We start from the raw sequence: 24,572 nt of genomic DNA, 5'->3' as shown, positions 1-24,572 counted from the left end.
CGTCAGCTTTGCGCTTTCAGGGTGGGAAGAGGGGGCGTGTCTGGTGGCTCAAGGGGCCCGCCGATTGGCTGGAAGGCGCCGGAGCCGGGTGGCTCCGCGGGCCGCAGGAGGGCGGTGCCGTGGGCCTGGTCCCGGAGGTGGCGACCGGCATTAGTGAGATGATCATGGCAGCTCGGACCGGTCAGAGGGCTCTAAGAAAGGTGGTTTCGGGATGCCGTCCAAAGTCGACGGCAGCGGCCGGAACCCCGGCTCCGGCTCAGGGAGCTGCGCGGTACGTCAGGTAATAACAGGGGCGCTACGACGGGGGTAGCTTTCGGCCTGGGCTTGCCGAGTGGAGGGCCCGAGGAATTTTGGGGTGAGGCGGAGCCGGACCGGATGCATTTCCGCGTCTCTAAAGAGACAAAGTCCTGAGATCGGCATTTGAGGTACTTGGGCTTTGCGCACGTCACCCCGGGCGGGAGGCTCGTCGGGTTAGTGGCTCGCTACCCTCGCGAGAGGTGGTGAATCCTCGGCCGAGCGACTTTAGGAGCCACTGATAAAGCAACTCGACAACCGGTAACTTGGGGTTCTTCCGGTCTCCTCCCCTACGGCCTGCTGCTGTTGCTGCTCTCGGGAAGTTTTAACTTTGCGGCCCAAGAGTTGCTGGCTGCCGGGCTGTGGGAGTTTGTGGCCCGGCGGTGAGCCCTCTTCTGTTCCCCCAGCGTGCCTGCTGGCCCGAAGTCCTTTCCCAGTTTGGGGTAGGGGGTCTTTGACTCCGCCCTTTGGTGCTTGCAAAACTAAACGTAGCCAATACGATTTTTTTCCACTCGACTGTCACTTAGAGGTCCTGTAACCTTGAACCAGTCTTCGATTACCTGGTTGGTTCCTTTTTGGTGGGTGGAGGCGGAGACAGGAATGATTACATACTTCGACCACTGAGTTTCTTTTTACTAATGACTTTGTAATAAAGTATGCTCGAAAATTATAGTGTTTAAAATGTATTCAGTTGTAAACAGTACAAAATGAAGGGAGAAAGCACAAATGTTGAACTCCAGGAATTTAGATTTAATGAAGAATTTTTCAGTTACCCAAAACAACCAACTCTAAATCCTTTTAGAGAAATAGTGGTTGAAATAGAAATAAAATATTCTCATATCGTTTAGTCCTGCTGAAGGAAACAACCTGAAAGAGGACTTCTAAGCAGAACATAGTCTATCATGCTTTAGATCTGTTTGTGTTACCCTTATAAAATGTTGGCTTGCAAATAAACCAAACTGTTACTTCTAAGAAAAAAATAAGATTGTTTTAATGATCAAATTAAGGCGTAAATTCCAAGACAAATATTTATTGTTTATAATAATGAAAAGGGAGGAAGTTTATGAGCTCATTTTTAGGCAGAAGCACTAACATACGTTCTGGCCTTTATTATAGTAGAGTATTTGAGATGTAGTATTGGAAAGTTAGTGACAAAAAGCTGTCCTTCATCTGATTCAGTTTTAATTTCATGGTTTAACAATACATATGACTGTATGGCTCCTCATTGCAGTTGAAGATATTATATTATTCTTGATAATGTGTGAAACTAGATGTGCTGTCCAGTGCTTTTAACCATAGTATGGGAACTCATCAGGAAAACTATTAGCTTGCTCTAAACACAGCTATTTCCTTTATGATTGTAATCAGATTGTGTAAGGGTTTTTTTGTGGGGGTTTTTTTGGGCAGGAAGAAGGGGAGGTTGGGGCGATGGTATTACATAAACTTGGTACAAAATTCAAAACCATGACAGTGAAAAGTAAGTTTCCTAGTCAACCAGTTCACCTCTTCAGAAGCAACGGTCTTAGCTTTTTTCTTTTTTTTTTTTTTTTTTTTTAAGATTTTATTTATTTATTTGAGACAGAGAGAATGAGAGACAGAGAGCATGAGAGGGAGGAGGGTCAGAGGGAGAAGCAGACTCCCTGCCGAGCAGGGAGCCCGATGCGGGACTCGATCCAGGGACTCCAGGATCATGACCTGAGCTGAAGGCAGTCGCTTAACCAACTGAGCCACCCAGGCACCCGGTCTTAGCTTTTTTAAATAAAGGTTTTCAGAGATGCTGCCTTTTCTGATACTGACTTATCAGAAAATTATTGGGTGTGCTCAATATTTGTCACATAATTGGCTTCCAATAATAGGTAATAAGGTAACTATACAAAAAGTGGGGAAATAGGTAAAACTGTTATAACAAAGTATGTTTTAGAAGGGAAACGTGATTAGGTATTTTGTACACCAGATTTGGTTTTTGTGATCAATACAATTAACAGAGATCCTAAATTATGTTATGTGACTTTCTAAAGGAAGCTAAATTAACTGCCTAATTTTTTATTTCTGCTGTTCTGCTTCATTTAGCAGAGTAACTCATTCCTTTTTATTAGTATAATCCAACTTCTAAGCAAACTCTATAGGTTAACTCTAAAGAAAATTCACAGTGGGCTTATTTTAATATTATCTCTGCCTTTAAAATAAGATGCACATAACAAATCATATTTTTAAAGATTTTTGGGAACACTTTTATTCTCTCTAGGAGATGAATCTATCTAAAATAGGAACAAATTTTTCTCTCTAGAAGATGAATCTATCTAAAATCTCTTTTGACTAAAAAAGAATATCATAGATATCTTTAAAATATGCTGTTATCATCATTATAAAATCAAATACTACTTGTTATAGCCTAGAAAACCTAGAATTCTGAAAGCTATCTTGTTTTACTATATTTTCCCCATTGTTCATTTTTTTGAAGTGTTATTTAGAGCTGGATACATAAATATCCTAAAGTCTTAAAGGGGCCAGTAAGTTCATCCATACAGTTCATATGTTTTATTCTTTTCCTTTACATTTTATTTAATAGTTGTGCAGCATTTAGCTTAACCATTTTCATTGACCTCTATTTCATTGACTCTGGAAGAAGCCCATCTAATTTTTATAAAGAATGTTAATTGTTCAAAAGTTCTTTCTTGTATTATGGAGCCCAAATTTGTCTCCATCCAATTGGACTTTTGTCTTACATTTTGGAACCATATCCTCAGGTATCATCCCTATCTTCTGGCTGAATATTCCCAATTTCTTCAACCATTCTTTGTTTGACTTGATTGTCTCTTCCACCCCGGCCAAACTGTAGGGTGTCTGTGTCCTTAAAGAAATTTTGTTTATATGTAAATCCTATTTCATAAAGCAGATTTTATGTAGGACATAAGGAGATTTGACCAGGCCATCCATTCCCCTTTTAAGAAATAATTTGGGTCCGCTAAGGAGTGTGTAACAGCTCACCTGCCAAATTAACTAGCCCTGAAAATGGATGGAGCTGTAGGGTCGGCCCATACCTGGGCACCAGTGGCAGTTGGTGACCCGCGAGGGGGACAGGAGTTGGGGGGGGGGGAGCCGCAGCGATTCCCTCCCAACCCCCAAACTGTTTTAAAAAACAAAAAATAAGAAATATTTAAAAAATAATTTGGGGGCACCTGGGTGGCTTAATTGATGAGCCGCTGATTCTTGATTTTGGCTCAGGTTATGATCTCAGGGTCCTGGGATCAAGTCCCACCTTGGGCTCTACCCTCAGCAGGGAATCTGCTTCAGGATTCTCCCTCTGCCCCTCCAGTGCACACACTCTCTCTAATAAATAAATAAAATCTTTTAAAAAAATACTGTTTAAAAAAATAATTTGAAGATTTGATTTAATGAAATAGCACTCTTTTGCTTTGAATTCTTCAGCAGCTTCTCACTGCGGATAAATTCCAAATTGCTTTATCCTGGTTAATAATTCCCAGCATGATCCAGCTCCAACCCATCTAACATTATTTCATGGTACTCTCCTGGCTTGCTATACTGCTGCTACACTGTTAGTCTTTCTCAGTCTCTCGATACTGCCAAGGTCTTTCCCTACTACCTGGAATGCCCCCCATCTACCTCGCCTCCTTCCATATATGTACACTGTATGTACACACACACATTTTTTATGTACATACATACCCATTTCTCTCTTTACATGGCTAACTTCTTCCATTATGTTTCAGCTGAAATATAACCTCAGAGGACTTCCTAGACTGCCCTAACTAAAGGAGCTCCCAATTACATGTCTCCACCCCCATTTCTTTCTTAGCACTTTTTTTGATCCTCAACTACAAAGTAATCCTCATAAAGTTTATTTTTACCATTATATCCCTAGTGCCTAGCACAGAACAAAAGCTCAATAAGTATGTGAACTAATATATGAATAGTATGAAATAGTTATGCAATAATCTTACTAGGGAAAGGAAAAAATACTCAGATGAATAAAAGTATATCAGGCATCTATATTTAGAAGTACCCAAAACCAGTAACATTCTAATTTCCTTGACATGTGTTTTTACATATGTGCATTGAAATGGAGATTGGAAGGGAAAGGAGAACAGAGCAACAGTTCTTTTTTTATTTTATTTTATTTTATTATGTTACGTTAGTCATCATACATTACATTATTATTTTGATGTAGTGTTCCATGATTCATTGTTTGCATATAACACCCAGTGCTCCATGCAATATGTGCCCTCCTTAATACCCATCACCGGGCTAACCCATCCCCTCACCCCTTCCCGTCTAAAACCTTCAGTTTGTTTCTCAGAGTCCATAGTCTCTCATGGTTTGTCTCCCCCTCTGATTCCCCCTCTTCATTTTTCCCTTCCTGCTATCTTCTTCTTTTTTTTTTTTTTTTAACATATAATGTATTATTTGTTTCAGAGGTACAGGTCTGTGATTCATTAGTCTTACACAATTCACAGTGCTCAGCACATACCCTCCCCAATGTCTATCACCCAGCCACCCCATCCCTCCCACCCCCACCACTCCAGCAACCCTCAGTTTGTTTCCTGAGATTAAGAATTCTTCATATCAATGAGATCATATGATACTGGTCTTTCTCTGATTGACTTATTTTGCTTAGCATAATACCCTCTAGTTCCATCCACGTTGTTGCAAATGGCAAGATTTTGTTATTTTTTTTGATGGCTGCATAATATTCCATTGTGTGTATGTATGTATGTGTGTATATATATATATATATATATATATATATATATCACATCTTCTTTATCCATTCATCTGTTGATGGACATCTTGGCTCTTTCCATAGTTTGGCTATTGTGGACATTGCTGCTATAAACATTGGGGTACACATACCCCTTTGGATCACTACATTTGTATCTTTGGGGTAAACGCCCGGTAGTGCAATTGTTGGGTTGTAGGGTAGCTCTATTTTCAAATTTTTGAGGAACCTCCATATTGTTTTCCAGAGTGGCTGCACCAGTTTGCATTCCCACCAACAGTGTAGGAGGGTTCCCCTTTCTCCACATCCCCGCCAACATTTGTCATTTCCTGACTTGTTAATTTTAGCCATTCTGACTGGTGTGAGGTGGTATCTCATTAAGGTTTTGATTTGGATTTCCCTGATGCTGAGTGATGTTGAGCACTTTTTCATGTGTCTGTTGGCCATTTGGATGTCTTCTTTGTTTGGAAAAATGTCTGTTCATGTCTTCTGCCCATTTCTGGATTGGATTATTTGTTCTTTGGGTGTTGAGTTTGATAAGTTCTTTATAGATTTTGGATATTAGCTCTTTATCTGATATGTCATTCAGAGCAGCAGTTCTAACAGGGCCACTAGATTTCCAATGTGAAGTCTCAGAGTAGATCAAGAATTAAGGAGCATCTGTGGATCCAGCTGGGAAGACAACCTGGATAGATGAGTTAGAAAATAGATGATGGGCGCCTGGGTGGCTCAGTCGTTAAGCGTCTGCCTTCGGCTCAGGTCATGATCTCAGGGTCCTGGGATCGAGTCCCACATCAGGGGTCCCTGCTCTGCAGGGAGCCTGCTTCTCTTCTGCCTCTGCTTCCCTCCCTCTCTCTCTGTCTCTCATGAATAAATGAATAAAATCTTTAAAAAAAAAAAAATAGATGATGAAGGGTTCTTGGCTGGCTCAGTCAGTAGAGCATGTGACTCTTGGTCTCAGGGTTATGAGTTCGAGCCCCACATTGGGGGTAGAGTTTACTTAAAAAAAGAAAGAAAGAAAGAAAATAGATGATGAATATTCTAGCAAGTGTATGGGAAGAATATGTTGTAATATGTGACTATAGACTGAAAGCCAACTTTCTGGGAAAGACACCATTTGTGCCAGAAATTTCTAACCCTAACTATAAACTGTTATTTTTAGTTTTCTTTATGGTACTTAAGAAGCTTATTTTTTTCCATGTGCCTATGCATGCATGTGTGCACAACTGTGTCTGTGTGTGTGTGTGTGTGTGTATTTTCAGGAATAGTCTAAAGTTGCAAAGCCTTCTAAAGTGTGATAGTTACTGGGGTGCCAGGCTGGCTCAGTTGGTGGAGCATGTAACTCTTGATCTTGGGATCATGAGTTCGAGCCCCATGTTGGGTGTAGAGTTTACATTAAAAAAAATAATGTGTGATAGTATTTTACAATCTATAATTTGTGTTTCCTTTTAATTTTCAGTGCTACGCTAAATCAAGTACTTTTTGTCTTTTTAGATATTTAGCTTCCTGTGGTATACTGATGAGCAGAACTCTTCCACTACATACCTCAGTTTTGCCTAAGGAGATATATGCAAGAACCTTCTTCAGAATTGCTGCACCATTAATAAACAAAAGAAAAGAATATTCAGAGAGGAGAATTATAGGGTTTGTATATAATAATAGTTCTGCTAAAAGAGTATGTTCACAATTTTCTGTAGAGTATTCATGACTTTTTTTCTGGATTTTTCTTCTTACAGAATATGCTTTAATCTTTCTAGATTGGCCTTTCCACAGCTTTTGCTGTTTTATAAATATTTGTTGAATGAACATAATTATATGGTAACTTTATAGGATAGATTTAAACCTTGATGTGTAAAGGAAATAATTGAACTGTTTAGACCTACATTTTTGTACACTGTTTGTTTCTATAGTGGCAACATTAGTGATATGTTGGGCCCAATATGTTTATTTATTTATTTATTTTTAAAGATTTTATTTATTTATTTGACAGAGATACAGCGAGAGAGGGAACACAAGCAGGGGGAGCGGGAGAGGGAGAAGCAGGCTTCCCGCCGAGCAGGGAGACCGATGTGGGGCTCGATCCCAGGACCCTGGGATCATGACCTGAGCCAAAGGCAGACGCTTAATGACTGAGCCACCCAGGTGCCCCCACACCAATATGTTTAAATAGCTCCCTCACATATAGACATACATAGATAAGTAACATACAGATGTGCTAAGAGGCTCCTACCACCTGGAGTGTAGGTTGGCAAACTTTTTCTGTAAAGGACCAGATAGTATATATGTTAGGTTTTGTGGACCATACTGTCTCTGTAGCAGCTACTCAACTCTGTCATTGTAATTGTAGCCCAAACAACATATTGCTGTGGACAGTATGTAATAAATGGGTGTGACTGTGTGCTAATAAAACTTTATTTACAGAACCAGGCTTTGGGCCAGGTTTGGCCCCTGATCTAGGGGTATATATAGAAGAGAATAGAGAGACTGCAGTTCTGCTAAACCAGAAATACAGCATCTGTTCATATGGGAATTTCTACAAGGGGATCTTAATTCTCAACAGGCCATTAAGTATTACATGAATTCTTGTAAAAGTGCATTTCAATAATTTTTTCAGTTGCTTTTTCCATTCTGATTTTTCTGTAGTAAAGGACTTTCAGCAGACTCAGCTTTTGTCACTAAAATTACCTTTATTACTGGCTAAATCACTGTATTGGTTAAGGTAATGCTAGCAGCTATACAGGTAAAACCCCCAAGTTTATTTCTTTCTTATGTAAAGTTCAAGTGGGTATTCCCCATCCACGGGCAGCAGTTTAGGAACCTAAGCTCCATCTAAACTTGTGCCTTTTGTAATTCCTTAGTCTTTTAAGAAGATATACTTGATTCTAAACCATATTGGTCTGGAAGGGATTATTGGCAAGAACTTGTCATGTAATCCCATCTAAATGCAAGAGGGGAATTGGGAATAGTAGCCTCCGGGTGGGCAGCTTCTTCCCAGCAATAGCACCATGTAAAGAGAGCCTAAATAATTGGACAGGTAGATGTCTTTGCCAGAGCTGGTATCTGTCAAAAAGAGAAATGGCAATGAAAAGATAAATAGTGAATTGGTCTGTTTTACTTTTTTTTTTTTTTTAAAGATTTTATTTATTTATTTGACAGAGAGAGAGAGAGAGACAGTGAGAGAGGGAACACAAGCAGGGGGAGTGGGAGAGGGAGAAGCAGGCTTCCCACCAAGCAGGGAACTGGATGCGGGGCTCAGTCCCAGGACCCAGGGATCATGACCTGAGCCAAAGGCAGATGCTTAATGACTGAGCCACCCAGACGCCCAGTCTTTTACTTTTGAATCACTACCAATATCTTTTTTTTACTGTGTACCTGTCATTTGACAGGTATTACTGGGTCCTTTATATTTATAGTTTCGTTTAATTCTCACAGTAGCCATGGAAACTAGGTGTTGTTATTCCCATTTTAGAGATGAGGAAACTGAAGCTCATGGAGATAATGTACATTAAGTGTCATGCATGATTCCTAAGATTATTTTTCCACCATATTTACTTATTGTTACTTACTTCCTTAGTCTTTCTCATGCTGGAATTCTTTTTATTACAAATTGGTCTTATCCAGTGATCATCTTATCTTTTTCCCCCGTATTTGACATAAACACATAATATTAGCTACTATTTATTAAGTGCTTTTTTTTTTTTAATATTTATTTATTTGACAGAGAGAGACGAAGTGAGAGAGGGAACACAAGCAGGGGGAGGGGGAGAGGGAGAAGCAGGCTACCCGCGGAGCAGGGAGCCCGATGCGGGGCTCGATCCTAGGACCCTGGGATCATGACCTGAGCTGAAGGCAGACGTTTAACGACTGAGCCACCCAGGCGCCCCATTAAGTGCTTTTTTTTTAATTAAAGATTTTTTAAATTTATTTGAGAGAGAGAGACAGCACGCACACAAGCAGGGGAGGGGCAGAGGGACAAGCAGACTCCCCGCTGAGTGAGGAGCCTAATTTGGGCTCCATCCCAGGACCCTGAGATCATGACCTGAGCCGAAGTCAGATGCTTAACCAACTGAGCCATCCAGGAGCCCGTTTATTAATTGCTTATTAAGCATTGTGCACTATGCCAAAACTATTTCACTTAACCCTCAAAAGAACCCTGTAGAGGTACTTTTCAGTTATGGATGAAGAAAATAAAATTGAGAAGTTAAACAACCTACCCTGGGTCATGTGGCTTAGTTTTAGGGTTAGTATTTGAGTGTAGTCCTTTCTGACTACAAAGTCCATACCCTTGACCACTGTACCATACTGCTTTCTTAGTTGTTGTAGACTACTTTTATAACAGCTTCCAGGCTGCAAGATTTCATACTTCTTCATGGGACTTATTTTAGCATTTATTTCAAAGCGACTAAAACCTAGGAGGTTTAGGAGGTAGGGTTTTTTTTTTCCGTCCCCTCTACTGTGGACCTCATTTCATGATAATACTTTGAAAACAATGTTTTATTTTGTTTTCATCTTGAATTACTTAATTTTTTAAATTTAAATTCAATTAATTAACATTTTTTTAAACTTTTTTTTTTTTTTAAGATTTTATTTATTTATTTGAAGAGAGAGACACAGTGAGAGAGGGAACACAAGCAGGGGGAGTGGCAGAGGGAGAAGCAGGCTTCCCGCCGAGCAGGGAGCCCGATGCGGGGCTCGATCCCAGGACCCTGGGATCACAACCTGAGCCGAAGGCAGACGCTTAACGACTGAGCCATTAGTTTCAGAGGTACAGGTCAGTGATTCATCCGTCTTAAATGATAACCAGTGCTCATTACATCATGTGCCCTCCTTAATGTCCATCACCCAATTACACCATCCCCCCACTCCCCTCGCCTCGAACAGCCCTCAGTTTGTTTCCTATAATTAAGAGTCTCTTGGGGCACCTGGATGGCACAGTCATTAAGCTTCTGCCTTTGGCTCAGGTCATGATCCCAGGGTCCTGGGATCGAGCCCCGCATCCGGCTCCCTGCTCGGCAGGAAGCCTGCTTCTCCCTCTCCCACTCCCCCTACTTGTGTTCCCTCTCTCGCTGTGTCTCTCTCTGTCATATAAGTAAAATCTTAAAAAAAAAAACGTCTCTTACTGTTTGTCTCCCTCTCAGATTTCGTCTCATTTATTTTTTCCTCTCTTCTGTGATTCTCTGTGTTGTTTCTTAAATTCCACATATTAGTGAGATCATATGATAATTGTCTTTCTCTGATTGACTTATTTTGCTCAGTATAATACCCTCTAGTTCCAGCCACGTTGTTGCAAATGGCAAAATTTCATTTTGATGGCTTTCATTCCATTATATGTATTTGTGTGTGTGTGTGTGTGTGTGTGTGTATATCTTGATGAAGTCCCAATAGTTCATTTTTGCCTTTGTTTCCCTTGCCTTGGAGACGTGCCTAGCAAGAAGTTGCTACAGCCGAGGTCACAGACGTTGCTGCCTGTGTTCCCTAGGATTTTGATGGATTCCTGTCTCACATTTAAGTCTTTCATCCATTTTGAGTCTATTTTTGTGTGTGGTGTAAGGAAATGGTCCAGTTTCATTCTTCTGCATGTGGCTGTCCAATTTTCCCAACACCATTTGTTGAAGAGACTGTCTTTTTTCCATTGGATATTCTTTCCTGCTTTGTGGAAGATTAGTTGACCATAGAGTTGAGAGTCGATTTCTGGCTTCTCTCTTCTGTTCCATTGATCTATGTGACTGTTTTTGTGCCAGTATCATACTGTCTTGATGATTACAGCTTTGTAATAGAGCTTGAAGTCTGGCATTGTGATCCACCAGCTTTGGGTTTTGTTTTTTTTTTTTCCAACATTCCTTTGGCTGTTTGGGGTCTTTTCTGATTCCACATAAATTTTAGGATTATTTATTCCAGCTCTGTGAAAAAAGTTGATGGTATTGTGATAGGGATTGCACTGAATGTGTAGATTGCTCTAGGTAGCATTGACATCTTCACAATATTTGTTCTTCCAGTCCATGAGCATGGAACGTTTTTCCATTTCTTTGTGTCTTCCTCAGTTTCTTTCATGAGTATTCTATAGTTTTCTGCGTACAGATCCTTTGCTTCTTTGGTTAGGTTTATTCCTAGGTATTTTATGGTTTTGGGTGCAATTGTAAATGGGATCGACTCCTTAATTTCTCTTTCTTCTGTCTCATTGTTAATGTATAGAAATGCAACAGATTTCTGTGCATTGATTATATATCCTGACGCTTTGTTGAATTCCAGTATGAGTTCTAGAAATTTTGGGGTGGAGTCTTTTTGGTTTTCCACAGTATCATGTCATCTGTGAAGAGTGAGAGTTTGACTTCTTTACTGATTCAGATGCCCTTCATTTCTTTTTGTTACCTGATTACTGAGGCTAGGACTTCTAGTACTATGTTGGACAACAGTGGTGATAGTGGACATCCCTGTTGTATTCCTGACTTTAGGGGAAAAGCGCTCAGTTTTTCCCCATTGAGAATGATATTCTCTGTGGGCTTTTTGTATGTAGCTTTTATGATATTGAGGTATGTTCCCTCCAGCCCTGCACTGTGCAGAGTTTTAATAAAGGATGCTGTACTTCGTCAGATGCTTTTTCTGTACCTATTGTCCTTTCTTTTATTAATGTAATGTATTACATTGACTGATTTGTGGATGTTGAACCACGCTTGCAGCCCAGGAATAAATCCCACTTGGTCGTGGCTAATAGTCCTTTTAATGCACTGTTGGATCCTATTGGCAAGCATCTTGGTGAGAATTTTTGTATCCATGTTCATCAGGGATATTGGTCTGTATTTCCCTTTTTGGTGGGGTCTTTGTATGGTTTTTGGATCAAGGTCATACTGGCCTCATAGAAATTGTTGGGAAGTTTTCCTTCCATTTCTGTTTTTTGAAACAGCTTCAGAAGAATATATTAATTCTTTTTTTAAAGATTTTATTTATTTATTTGACACAGAGAGAGAGTGAGAGAGAGAGCAGAGCATAAGCAGGGGGAGCGGCAGGCAGATGAAGAAGGAGAGGCAGGCTCCCCACTGAGCAAGGAGCCTGCTGTGGAACTCAAACCCAGGGCCCTGGGATCATGACCTGAGCCGAAGGCAGATGCTTAACTGACTGAGCCACCCAGGCGCCCCAGTATTAATTCTTCTTTAAATGTTTGGTAGAATTCCCCTGGGAAGCCATCCAGCCCTGGGCTCTTGTTTGTTGGGAGATTTTTGATTACTGCTTCAATTTCCTTGCTGGTTATGGGTCTGTTCAGGTTTTCTGTGTCTTCCTGTTTCAGTTTTGGTAGTTTATGTGTCTCTAGGAATGCATCCATTTCTTCTAGGTTGCCTAATTTGTTGGCATATAGTTGCTCATCATATGTTCTTATAATTGTTTGTATTTCTTCGGTGTTGGTTGTGATCTCCTCTTTCATTCATGATTTTATATATTTGGGTCCTTTCTCTTTTCTTTTTTTTTTTTTTTTTAATTTTTTTTTAAAGATTTTATTTATTTATTTATTGGAGAGCGAGCGAGAGAGAAACAGCATGAGAGAGGAGAGGGTCAGAGGGAGAAGCAGGCTCCCCGCTGAGCCGGGAGCCTGATGTGGGACTCGATCCCAGGACCCTGGGATCATGACCTGAGCCGAAGGCAGTCGCTTAACCAACTGAGCCACCCAGGCGCCCCTTTCTCTTTTCTTTTTGATAAGTCTGGCCAGGGGCTTATCACTTATCAATCTTATTAATTCTTTTCAACGGACCAGCTCCTAGTTTTATTGAACCTGGTTTCTATTTCATTGATTTCTTCTCTAATCTATATTATTTCTCTTCTCTTGCTGGGTTTAGGCTTTATTTGCTGTTCTTTCTCCAGCTCCTTTAGGTGTAAGTTTAGGTTGTGTATTTGAGACCTTTCTTGTTTCTTGAGGAAGGCTTGTATTGCTATATACTTCCCTCCTAGGACCACCTTTGCTGTATCCCAAAGATTTTGAACAGTTGTGTTTTTATTTTCATTTGTTTCCATGAATTTTTTAAATTCTTCTTTAATTTCCTGGTTGACCATTCATTCCTTAGTAGGATGCTCTTTAGCTTCCTTGTATTTGAGTTATTTCCAAATTTCCTCTTGTGATTGAGTTCCAGTTTCAAAGCATTGTGGTCCAAAAATATGCAGGGAATGATCCCAGTCTTTTGGTACCTGATTTGTGACCCAGTATGTGATCTGTTCTGGAGAATGTTCCATGTGCACCTTAGAAGAATGTGTATTCTATTCCTTTCGGATGGAAATGCTCTGAATGTAGCTGTGAAGTCCATCTGGTCCAGAGTGTCATTCAAAACCCTTGTTTCCTTGTTGATCTTCTGCTTAGATGTTCTGTCCATTGCAGTGAGGGGTGTGTTCAAGTCCCCTACTATTATTGTGTTATTACTGATGTGTTTCTTTAATTTTGTTATTAATTGGCTTATATAATTGGCTGCTCCAATGTTAGGGGCATAAATATTTACAATTTTTGTATCTTCTTATTGGATAGACCCTTTAATTATGACATAGTGTCCTTTCTCATCTCTTATTACCATCTTTGGTTTAAAATCTAATTTTTCTGATAGAAGGATTGCCATCCCAGCTTTCTTTTGATGTCCATTAGCATGATAAATGGTTTTCCACCCCTTCACTTTCAATCTGGAGATGTCTTTGGGTCTAAAATGAGTCTCTTGCATACAGCATATCAGTAGGTCTTGCTTTTTTGTCCCATCTGATACCCTTTGTCTTTTGATTGGGGCATTTAGCCCATTTACTTTCAGAGTAACTACTGAAAGATATGAATTTAGTGCCATTGTATTACCTGTAAAGTCACTGTTTCTGTAGATTATCTCTGTTCCTTTCTGGTCTATGTTACTTTTGGACTCTCTTTTTGCTTAAAAGATCCCTTTTAATATTTCTTGCAGGGCTGATTTGGTGATCACAAATTCTTTTAGTTTATGTTTGTCCTGGAAGATTTTTATCTTTCCTTCTATTTTGAATGACATCCTAGCTGGGTAAGGTATTCTTGGCTGCATAGTTTTCTCATTTAGCACCCTGAATATATCATGCCCGTCGTTTCTGGCCTGCCAGGTTTCTGTGGATAGGTCTGCTGCCAATCTAATGTTTCTACCCTTGTATGTTACAGAGATCTTATCCCATGCTGCTTTCAGGATTTTCTCTTTGTCTCTGAGATTTGCAAGTTTTACTATTAGATGTCAGGGTGTTGCCCTGTTTTTACTGATTTTGAGGGGGGCTCTCTGTGCCTCCTGGATTTTGATGCCTGTTCCCTTCCCCAGATAAGTGAAGTTCTCTGCTTTAATTTGCTTCAGTATACTTTCTGCCCCCCGCTTCTTCTGGGATCCCAATTATTCTAAAACTGTTTCACTTAATGGTATCACTTATCTCTCGAATTCTCCCCTCATGATCCAGTAATTGTTCCTCTCTCTTTTTCTCAGCTTCTTTATTCTCCATCATTTGGTCTTCTATATCACTAATTCTCTCTTTTGTCTCATTTATCCTAGCAGTTAGAGCCTCCATTTTTTATTGCATCTCATTAATAGCCTTTTTGATTTTGACTTGGTTAGATTTTAGTTCTTTTATTTCTCCAGAAAGGGATTCTCTAGTGTCTTCTATGCTTTTCTCAAGCCCACCTGGTATCTTTATAATTGTTATTCTGAACTCTAGTTCTGACCTCTTACTTATGTCCATACTGATTAGGTCCCTGACAGTCAGTACTGCCTCTTGTTCTCTTTTTTGAGGTGATTTTTTCCATCTTGTCATTCTCCTACCTTGCAGAAAGTGGTTGCTTTTCTATTTGTAGAGTTGCAGTTAATCTCTTCTTAGCTCTCCAGTTGAGTTCACAGATATTCAGAATGATTTGATAGCTATCTAGCTGAATTCCTGGGACCAGATGAAACTAAGGTCTCCTACTCCTCCACTGTCTTGTACTCCTCCCCAAAACAATGTTATATAACTGTAATAACTAACATCTTTGTCTTATTTCTAACTCTAATGGGAATGCTTTTGGTATTTGACCATTTATGGAGGGAATTATACAGTTTTTCTTCTTTTGGTTAATATGATTATAATGTTATAATTCTTAGTATTAAGCCATCCATGAATCTTTAAAAGAGTTGAATTTGATTGCTAATTTTTTTAATGCATTGCTGGATTTTATTTGCTGATATTTAGAATTTTTGCTTCAGTAATCACAGGTGATATTGGTCTACAGGTTTTATTTTTTATGTTCTTTGTCACGTTCAGGTTGGCAGGGTGTTATGGTGGCTCATAAAAAGAATGAGAGGTTCCTTTCTTTGTGTTCTAGAATGGTTTCTTTTTTTTTAAATTTTAAAAATACTACATACTTGTATAAAAATCTAACAATATAGAAGTATATGTACTATTTTTACTCCTACTTCTTTTTCTTAAGTTAAAAACTATTGATGTTGGAGTGCTTGGGTGGCTCAGTCAGTTAAGCATCTGCCTTCAGCTCAGGTCATGGTCTTGGGATCCTGGGATCAAGCCCCATGTTGGTTTTCCTGCTGAGTGGACAGTCTGCTTCTCTCTGTCCCTCTCCCTTTGCCCCCTCCCCTCTGCTCGTGTTCTCTCTCTCTCAAATAAATAAAATATTTAAAAAAAAAATCTATTTAATCTGTGTCCTTCTAGGGCTTTTAGAATATATTTTCATTACAGTTATTATGTTGATATAACAATTACTTTCAGGAAAAAATAAATATTTTTTAAATATTTAAAAAAAAGTGAGAAATACAGTATTTATTTATAATTTTTCCTAAATGGATAATAGAATTGTCCATATCCTGTCTGCTTTGTAAAGCGTTTTTTTCATATAAGAATATATTGTAAACCTCTTTGCTCTAAAGTATATATTTGCTCTTAAAAAAAATAAACTTAAAAACAAAGTGGGAGGCGCCTGGCTGGCTAAGTCAGAAGAGCATGCAATTCTTCATCTCAGGGTCATGAGTTTGAGCCCCATTTTGGGTGTGGAGATTACTAAAATAAATAAATAAATAAACAAACTTTAAATATTTGATTCTAATTCTTATAAATAACTGGTACGGAGTTCCACAGTATGGATATATCATAATTTTTAATAATTTTTATTATATTAAGCATTTATTAACATCTATTAACTGGTAAGTAAGTTGCTTCCAGTTGAGTTTTTTTCCTCTCTTTTTTTAAGATTTTATTTATTCATTTGAGAGTGAGCACATGAGCAGGGGGAGGGGTGGGGAGGCAGAGGGTGAAGCAGATTCCTCACTGAGCAGGGAGCCCGATGCAGGACTCTATCCCAGGACCCTGAGGTCAGGATCTGAGCCAAAGGCAGATGCTTAACCATCTGAGCCACCCAGGTGCCCTGTTTTTTTTTTTTTTTCTCAAGCCCTCAATTTTTAAATGCTGGCTGCTAATTAAAATTTCAAAAGCCACATGTGTAAGCCAGATTCAACCTGTGGTATGCTAAATTATGACCTCTGCTTTATGCAAATATTTAGCTCCCTTTTATCTTTTTGTATTGCTTTGAAGTCATTCATTTCAATGTGTGGTTTAGCATAATTACCAAATGATTTATTGCCTTGTACACACTAGCTTTATTTATATTCAATTTAAAGTATATATATCCCTTATAAATAGGTGTAGTTAACACCTCTCTCTTTTTTGTTTTTTTCAAGATATTCTATGCAGGAAATGTATGATGTGGTATCAGGAATGGAGGATTACAAGCATTTTGTTCCTTGGTGCAAAAAATCAGATGTAATATCAAAGAGAACCGGATACTGCAAAACACGATTAGAAATTGGGTTTCCACCTGTGTTGGAGCGCTACACATCAGTAGTAACCTTGGTGAAACCACATTTGGTAAAGGTAATAGTTTTGCTTTTCATTGTTTTTAAATATTTCCCAAGTGTTGATTATATCAAATAATTTAAAGTATAATAGCTTAAAAGTATTTCCCTAAATTAATCAGAGATGGAGGGGGAAAAAATGAATGATTTCTTATGTCTCCTAACTGCTGTTTTATACAATATTAGCATTATTCTTTCCAAACAGAAATTTGACTAGAATATGTAAATAAGAAGCTTTTTCTCTTTTTCTTCAGTTGAGGATTACTGACCCTTAGGAAAGATTGGACCACACAAGTGAAAAGTGTTTAAAGTTAATTTTTGCGCTAGTTTTTTTAGAAGTTAAGTCAGGGGAAGTGAGAGGATGAAGAAAGGTAGAAAAGATACAAATGTGGATAACATAAACATTGTTGAGGTCATCCTGCCATGCGGTGGGTACTGAAATGCCCGGTACTGTTAAAAGTATTGTATTGATCATCTTATCCTTGTCAAAAGAGGGGACATGTGTATAGACAGATACCCAGGCTTAAACACACAAAAAAGGCAGAATTCCATAGAATTCTTTTGAATTCCTAGAGTTTGGTGACCAAAGACTTAAAGCTTAGTTGTGTTTTATGCCCATAGGATATCATTTCTTGGTAATTAGCCAGAGCTAAATGCCTTTGTCAGCTCCTTGTTAGGCATTGTAGGAGGTGGCATCTCTCATACCAGAAAGAGTCTACTGTCCAGTGAAGCTAAGACTTGGAGTCCACACTCATCTTACTCTCAAACTTGAACTCCACTTAAAAGGCCGTGCCTCACGGGACTTTGCCATTATGAATGTTTCCACCTGTTTGTCTCATAGTTTTGGAGTTCTGTTCTGCACTGTCTCTCTTACAATAGCTAACATTTATCGAGTTCTTTCTAGTGCTTTACTTGAATTATTCATTTAGTCTTCGCTACAGCCCTTTGAGATTCAAATGTTACCATTCTCCATCTTACAGTTGAGCGAATTAAGGCTTAGAAGAGTTAGATAACTTGCCCAAGATTACAGAGCCAAGACTCTGGTTCAGTCTTTCTGACACCAGTGAGTATCTCTATAATCTTTAAATGTTTTTCTGTTTCCTGACCTCAGTCTCTTAAAACTTTAAATCTTCATGTATTATGCTGCATCTAACTAAAATAACTCTTGGGGGAAAAAAAAGAAAAACAACCTGCTTCTGGTTACGCGTTCAGCGTGGCGTCTACTTGGAATTTCTCTCTCTCTCTCCCTCTGCCCCTGTGTGCACATGCGTTCTCTCTCTCAGATGAATAAGTAAATCTTTAAAAAGAAAGAAAGAAAAAATCTTCATAATAACATGTATGAAATGATCATTGCTATCTCAGTTTATGAGGATTAGAAAAATTACGAACCTTATGCAAATTCATACATACTGACATACATATATGTCAGATCCCAAAGCTGTTTTTCCAATAAAATAAGCTGCTTCACTTAATGTGCTAATTTATTGTTTGAAGATGTATTTGAGAGTAACACACAACTATGTATGCTCAGCTTTCAATTGTCCCTGGGTTCACATTTTGGATTTTAATACTTAATACAAGCATGTGGCATAGAACACAACTCATTAAAACCAAGGGAACAGTAGAAGCCATGTGACTTTTTTCTGCAAATTATTACTTGCCCCAAATGTGCCTGTGACATGTCAGTAATTCTATTGTACATGAATATGTAATGGCCAGAAGCCCTTGAAAGTTTTCAGCAGATTTAATAGAGGCATTGGTTCCATGAATCTTACTACCTGAGTCACAGTACAAACATTTTACATGCCATAGTTTGTATGGTCTGGGTCAGTTCAGTCAGAACAACCAGTTGTAGGTCATCATCATAATACCTCCTATCGTGGTCAGTATCTGTGCTGTTAGGAATGAGACCTTTAGCAATATCTAAACATACCAGTAAAAATCTGTGGGTCCTTGGGCTAGATTATTGGTATGAATACAGCACTGCCACATTTTGTGAAAAAGTAGTCAGAAGAAGTTGGTGTATTATAGTGATTATTCCCAATAACTGTTTCTCCTTCACTGTTAAATTTCCTATAAGCTGCCTTTTTTTTTTTTTTTTGAGAGAGAGAAAATCTTAAGCAGGCTCCACTCTCAGTGTGGAGCCTGATATGGGGCTCAATCTCATGACCCTGAGACCATGACCTGAGCTGAAATCAAGAGTCGGATGATTAACTGATTGAGCCACCTAGGCACCCCTCCTATAAGCTTCTTATGTGATTGTAAAGAAGGGTAGAACATATTACCTGAAAGTTGGGTAACTGAAATAATAAGAATTTATAATAGATTGTTGATGCTTTTAAAAATTAGATGGTCTTTATTGAACTATATATAAAACCAAACCCTTTGAAGAAAATTTTCACTTTTCCCCAGTGACTTAGCATAATGTGACTAAATTTAGCTATTAGTTAGCATTTTGATGACTACTATTTTATCATGTCTAAATACATTTTTAAACATTCATTGTTTTCCATTTTAACAACTAAAATATTTTCTTTTATGAATGTGAAATAGAGCATTTCTTTGTAAATGCTTTTTAGTATTGATGCAGTTGGATTTTCTTTATAATGATTCTACCATGTTTTCATCTGATAATTGACTCAAAAGAGTTTAGATGAAGAGGAAGTGAGGAATCAACTGTAAATATATTTTAAGCTCTTTGGCTTCCAGTTTAAACTATCTGTGGAGAGATCCAGATATAGTCAGAATTAATCCTGCATTCTGTGTTTAGGGAGGCAATAGCTGGGGAAGAAAAAGTACACTTTGGGGGAAAAGAGTTTATCTGTACAAGTCCTTTTTGCTAATCTGTAGTGTATACGCTCAGGGAGGGATGTCTAAACTGTTAAGAGGAATAAGTTATCAAAGAAAAAAGGGACAGAGGCTCCTGGATTCTCTCTCTGCCTCTCCTGCTCCCCCTACTGCTCCCTCCCCCGCCCACTTGTGAGTGCTCTCACTCTCTAAAAAAAAAAAAGAAAAGAGAAAAGGGTAGAGGGACTTGATTATTTATTGGCCCCAGGATATGCCAAAAGAGCTGGAAGCTTAAGGCTTAATTGGGGAGGGGGGTGTTGACTTTTTTTGGGGGGTGGTTTAAAAGATTTTATTTATTTGAGAGAGAGAGCACTCACACATGTACACAAGTGAGGGGGGGAGCAGAGGGAAAGGGAGAAGCAAACTCCGCACTGAGCAGGGAGCCTGACTGACATGGGGCTTGATCCCAGGACCCTGAGATCATGACCTGAGCCAAAGGCAGAGGCTTAACCGACTGAGCCACCCAGGCATCCCAGGTGTTGACTTTGAAACAAGAATTTAAAAGGTGGGGCGCCTGGGTGGCTCAGTTGGTTAAGCAACTGCCTTTGGCTCAGGTCATGATCCTGGAGTCCCGGGATCGAGTCCCACATTGGGCTCCCTGCTCGGCGAGGAGCCTGCTTCTCCCTCTGACCCTCCCCCCTCTCATGTACTCTCTCTCATTCTCGCTCTCTCAAATAAATAAATAAAATCTTTAAAAAAAATTAAAAAATAAAAAAAAGAATTTAAAAGGTGGTTTGCTGCTGAGGGAAGGTGATATGTTTTCTTGAGATCATTTGTCTCTAGTACTAAGGCCCAGATAACATCTTAGGATAGTAAGTAAAGAAGCTGAACTTCTTTCGAAGTCATAACCAGTCCTGACAATCTACTAGTGACTGTGATTCCAGCCACCATTTTTCACACTGCAGGAGGCAACTTTTAGTGGGTCTCAATCAGCCTTCTTTTAATGATATAGAATGGGAAATATCAAGATGCACTGTACATAATATTTCTACTGTGTTTCAGTGTGTACATACACATATAAAATAAACATGAGCACTGAAGAGATTAGAGGTTAAAGAAAGCAATGGATCAGGGACGTGGGTCAGGGCCAGACTCAGGAAAACTAGAACCACGGTTGCCCTTAGAAATAGAGAATAATGAATGAAGGAAAGACTAAATGTGAAAGACAAGAGAAAAATCTTTGGGTAGGAAAGGAGAATTCTAGAACCCTACTTAGGATCTGTTCCAGATACCTTATAAATATTTTCGACATATCATAGTAATGGTATAAAATAGGTATTATACTCATTTTATAGATTTAAGGAAATATGGTACAGGGAATTAACTTGTTCAGGATTACTTATAAATGGCAGGGCTGGAAATAAACTTCCAGAAAAATCACTTTCTGTTTTGCTGCTGGAGGGGAAAACTCTAAGCACCCTGAGTGACAGCAGTGAAAAGGGGAACTGACAATCTTAGGGATCCCAGGAGAAAAGAAAATGGCTTATGTTGGCAAGAGGTCACTTCCTAGTACCAAACTGAAAATGAGATTTTTTTTATCACCTGTGGTCTGACCTACAAACATATTTTAAAAAAGAAATCATCCTCGGGGCGCCTGGGTGTCTCAGTTGGTTAAGCGACCGACTCTTGTTTTCTGCTCAGGTCATGATCTCAGGGTCATGAGGTCGAGCCCTGCGTCGCCCATGCTCAGCACGGAGTCTGCTTAAGACTCTCTCCCTCTACCCCTCACTCCCCCCCATGCTCTCTCTTGCTCTCTCTCTCTAAAATAAATAAATCTTTAAAAATTAAATTTTAAAAAAAGAAATAATTCTCAGTTGTAGATTCTGGATAGTCTAAATGGTATTTTACTGCAGTCTTGTTTTTTCATTTTGTTCTAGGCATCCTGTACTGATGGAAGGCTTTTCAATCATTTGGAGACTGTTTGGCGTTTTAGCCCAGGTCTTCCTGGCTACCCAAGAACTTGTACCTTGGATTTTTCAGTAAGTGTCTCATACAGCCCTTGGTTTGTTCCAAGTATCAGGTGAAGTTGATAAAGAAGAAATAATCCATTGATTAGAATCCAGCTGCTGTAATTAATCTTAATGTGCATAGTGATTACTGAAAGATGCTTTCAGAAAATCTCAAATTTCTGAATTTTAAATTCATATTTCTGAATTCAGAAAATCTCAGATCTCAGATTTCTTTTCTAAAATATGTAGGTCAGACCACAGGTGATAAAAAAAATCTCATTTTCAGTTTGGTACTAGGAAGTGACCTCTTGCCAATATAAGCCATTTTCTTTTCTCCTGGGATCCCTAAGATTGTCAGTTCCCCTTTTCACTGCTGTCACTCAGGGTGCTTTTTCTCTGCTAACTTTATAAGAAAGAATACTAATGAATCTTTCCCTTTTTCTATTTCTTGAAACCTTGACTAGTCATTCCTTCTCTATTTTCTGATTTTTATAGGTCCATAGATAAGACATATGACTTCACTAAGAGCTTAATAACAGTTTATTAACACCAAATAAAATCTACACATTGATTTATGATGCAGAAGTAAAGTGCAGAAGGGGAAAATACGTTTTTAAAATCTAGGGACTATGGTATTCCCTTGTTCTCACATCACCTTGGTTATAGAAACTTAAAGCCACTTGTGGCTTTTCTTTGAACAGATAATACATGAGTTATTCTCTGTATTTGCAACTCAGGCATTGCATTTCAAGAAATAGTCATAATTTTGATTACATTGCTATATGCTGATGTTCTCAGCTCTTGAGTTATTTTCATTCAAAAATTAGTGGACATTAATGGAACCGTTGGGGAAATTTGAATAAGGCCTGTGTAGATTAGATATTAGTGTTATTATCTAGTAGCATTAACTCTTAATTTCTTGGCTTTAATAATTGCATTGTGGTTATATAAGACATTAAAAAGGGGAAATCTGGGTGATGGGTGTATGAGAAATCTTTGTACTATTTTTGTAACTTTTTTTTATAAATTTGAAATTACTTCAAAATGAAAAATTACCAAAGAAATGAAAATTAAAGCAGTTTTAAAGGTTAGTGGATATTTGGTCCTTAAAATACTATTTCTCAAACCACCTGCCTTGACTTATATCTTGAGGAGATATAAATGAAGTTATAAATCATTGTTAACTTTAAGATTGTAGCACCTACCCTGTTTTGTGATCAATCTCCTCTTCCTGCTGCTACTTCTCCTAGGAATACCTATCAGAAGGATTATTAGTTCCCTTCTTTATTTTCTTTTGAGAGATAGGTTAGATCTAAAAGGGGCACATTAAAAAGAAGCCAGAATAATATGGTATTCATTCAGTAAAGCTTTTTTCCAGTTTTCTTTAACTAGAAATAATAAAAGCAGATTATTTGTCTTGAAATGAAGTTCAGGTCTTGTTTACTTAAGCTTACGGTGTCAGCAGTAGATGTGCTTACTGTGGTAACTAAGTCTCCGTCTTCTGAGGGGTGTTAAAAAATTTCATCTAGGTACACCCATACAGCTCTGCCTTAGATACTGGCCAAGCAGCCCATTTCACAGTGTAAGTAGAGATTGAGTAAAAGAAAGATCTTCCTAAAATAATTAAGCTTTTCCTACAGATTTCTTTTGAATTGATTACCACTACCCTAAGTAGAGACTGAGTAGAAGAAAGATCTTCCTAAAATAATTAACCTTTTCCTACAGATTTCTTTTGAATTTCGCTCCCTTCTACACTCTCAGCTTGCCACACTGTTTTTCGATGAAGTTGTAAAGCAGATGGTAGCTGCCTTTGAAAGAAGAGCATGTAAGCTGTATGGTCCAGAAACAAATATACCTCGGGAATTAATGCTTCATGAAGTTCATCACACGTAAAGGGAAAAAGAACTGGTCACTTACTTGTAACTTTAGTTTATTTACTTTTAGGAAGTGCTTTTATCATTTGCTTTCAGAAGTCAGAAAGCATTTGTTAAACCCAGATTTGATTATAAGCCTGCACCATTGAGAATTTGCACTTGGAATATGGAACCACATGTATATAGAATTCAATCAAGTGTAATTCAAAGTAATGTGTATATTAGCATATTTACGATAATGGGATGTCATCACTATTGCTAGAATATGGACATCACTCTTACCAGAAATTGAAACTGTAAATTTAAGCCTTTTAATTATCACCTTATTTGAAAGAGGTCAGTTGAGATACTCACATAATATGTATTATATTAACCATATCACCTTTAAGTTATTAAATTCAGACTATTTATAACTTATTGTCATAGGACCCTGCCTCTTAGCTTAGGATATTTGGATAATCATCAGATATTTAAAGTAAACTTTGACTTAAAAATACTGTTAATGAAGTTTCCTCGGCTACTTTCCTTATTTTTAAATTGTTCTTATGGGTAGTAGGTAAATTCAGTGCCATATATAGTGAGATTAACTCCCAGATAAACAGTGAATATTTTTTTTGGTGAGTGGTCCAGAGCTTTAAGCTAGTTCTCTTGTAGTTTGCAACCCTCTTCCAGGTACTTTCACTACTCTTTCAATAATGCTGATTGTTTGTCAGATTTTGTCTACAGTAGTGGGTAATGGATGAAGATAATTTGGTTGATATGTTTCCAGTACCATGCATCCCTATTTTCTATTTATTGTGTGTACTCACTTTCAATAATATATTTCAAACTGATATTTTTATAAACAAATCAATGTCAAAGGACTGAAGTGGTAACTTAATAAAGTTAATTTGTTTATTTTTTGTACAGTTATTTTGGTTATTGAAATCCTCCTATATTATTTCCATGTGTATTTTAACTAGACATAGTAAAGTTTAATTGTAGCATTTTATGAAACAAATCTGGGCAAAATTGT

General features: G+C 38.3%; 1 protein-coding gene across 6 annotated transcripts; it reads left to right on the top strand.

The window, feature by feature from the left end:
* On the top strand, window positions 1-24,469 carry COQ10B (coenzyme Q10B). Of its 6 annotated transcripts, none has more exons than XM_035007467.1 (5): window positions 1-280; window positions 6,527-6,676; window positions 16,714-16,906; window positions 21,612-21,713; window positions 23,445-24,469. In XM_035007467.1, the coding sequence occupies exons 1-5, from the start codon at window positions 159-161 to the stop codon at window positions 23,574-23,576; spliced, it is 699 nt and encodes a 232-aa protein (XP_034863358.1). In that variant the 5' UTR covers window positions 1-158; the 3' UTR covers window positions 23,577-24,469. The 6 variants fall into 6 exon arrangements, with proteins under 6 accessions (XP_034863358.1, XP_034863357.1, XP_034863356.1 ...); XM_035007466.1 differs by having other exon boundaries at window positions 100-271; window positions 23,409-23,745; XM_035007465.1 differs by having other exon boundaries at window positions 109-280; window positions 23,409-24,469.
* The last annotated feature ends 103 nt before the right edge of the window (window positions 24,470-24,572 follow it).

Source organism: Mirounga leonina, unplaced genomic scaffold (genome assembly GCF_011800145.1).
Source record: "Mirounga leonina isolate KUSES-001 unplaced genomic scaffold, KU_Mleo_1.0 Mir_151, whole genome shotgun sequence".
NCBI classification, from domain to species: domain Eukaryota; kingdom Metazoa; phylum Chordata; class Mammalia; order Carnivora; family Phocidae; genus Mirounga; species Mirounga leonina.
This window is presented reverse-complemented; position numbering and strand designations above follow the sequence as displayed.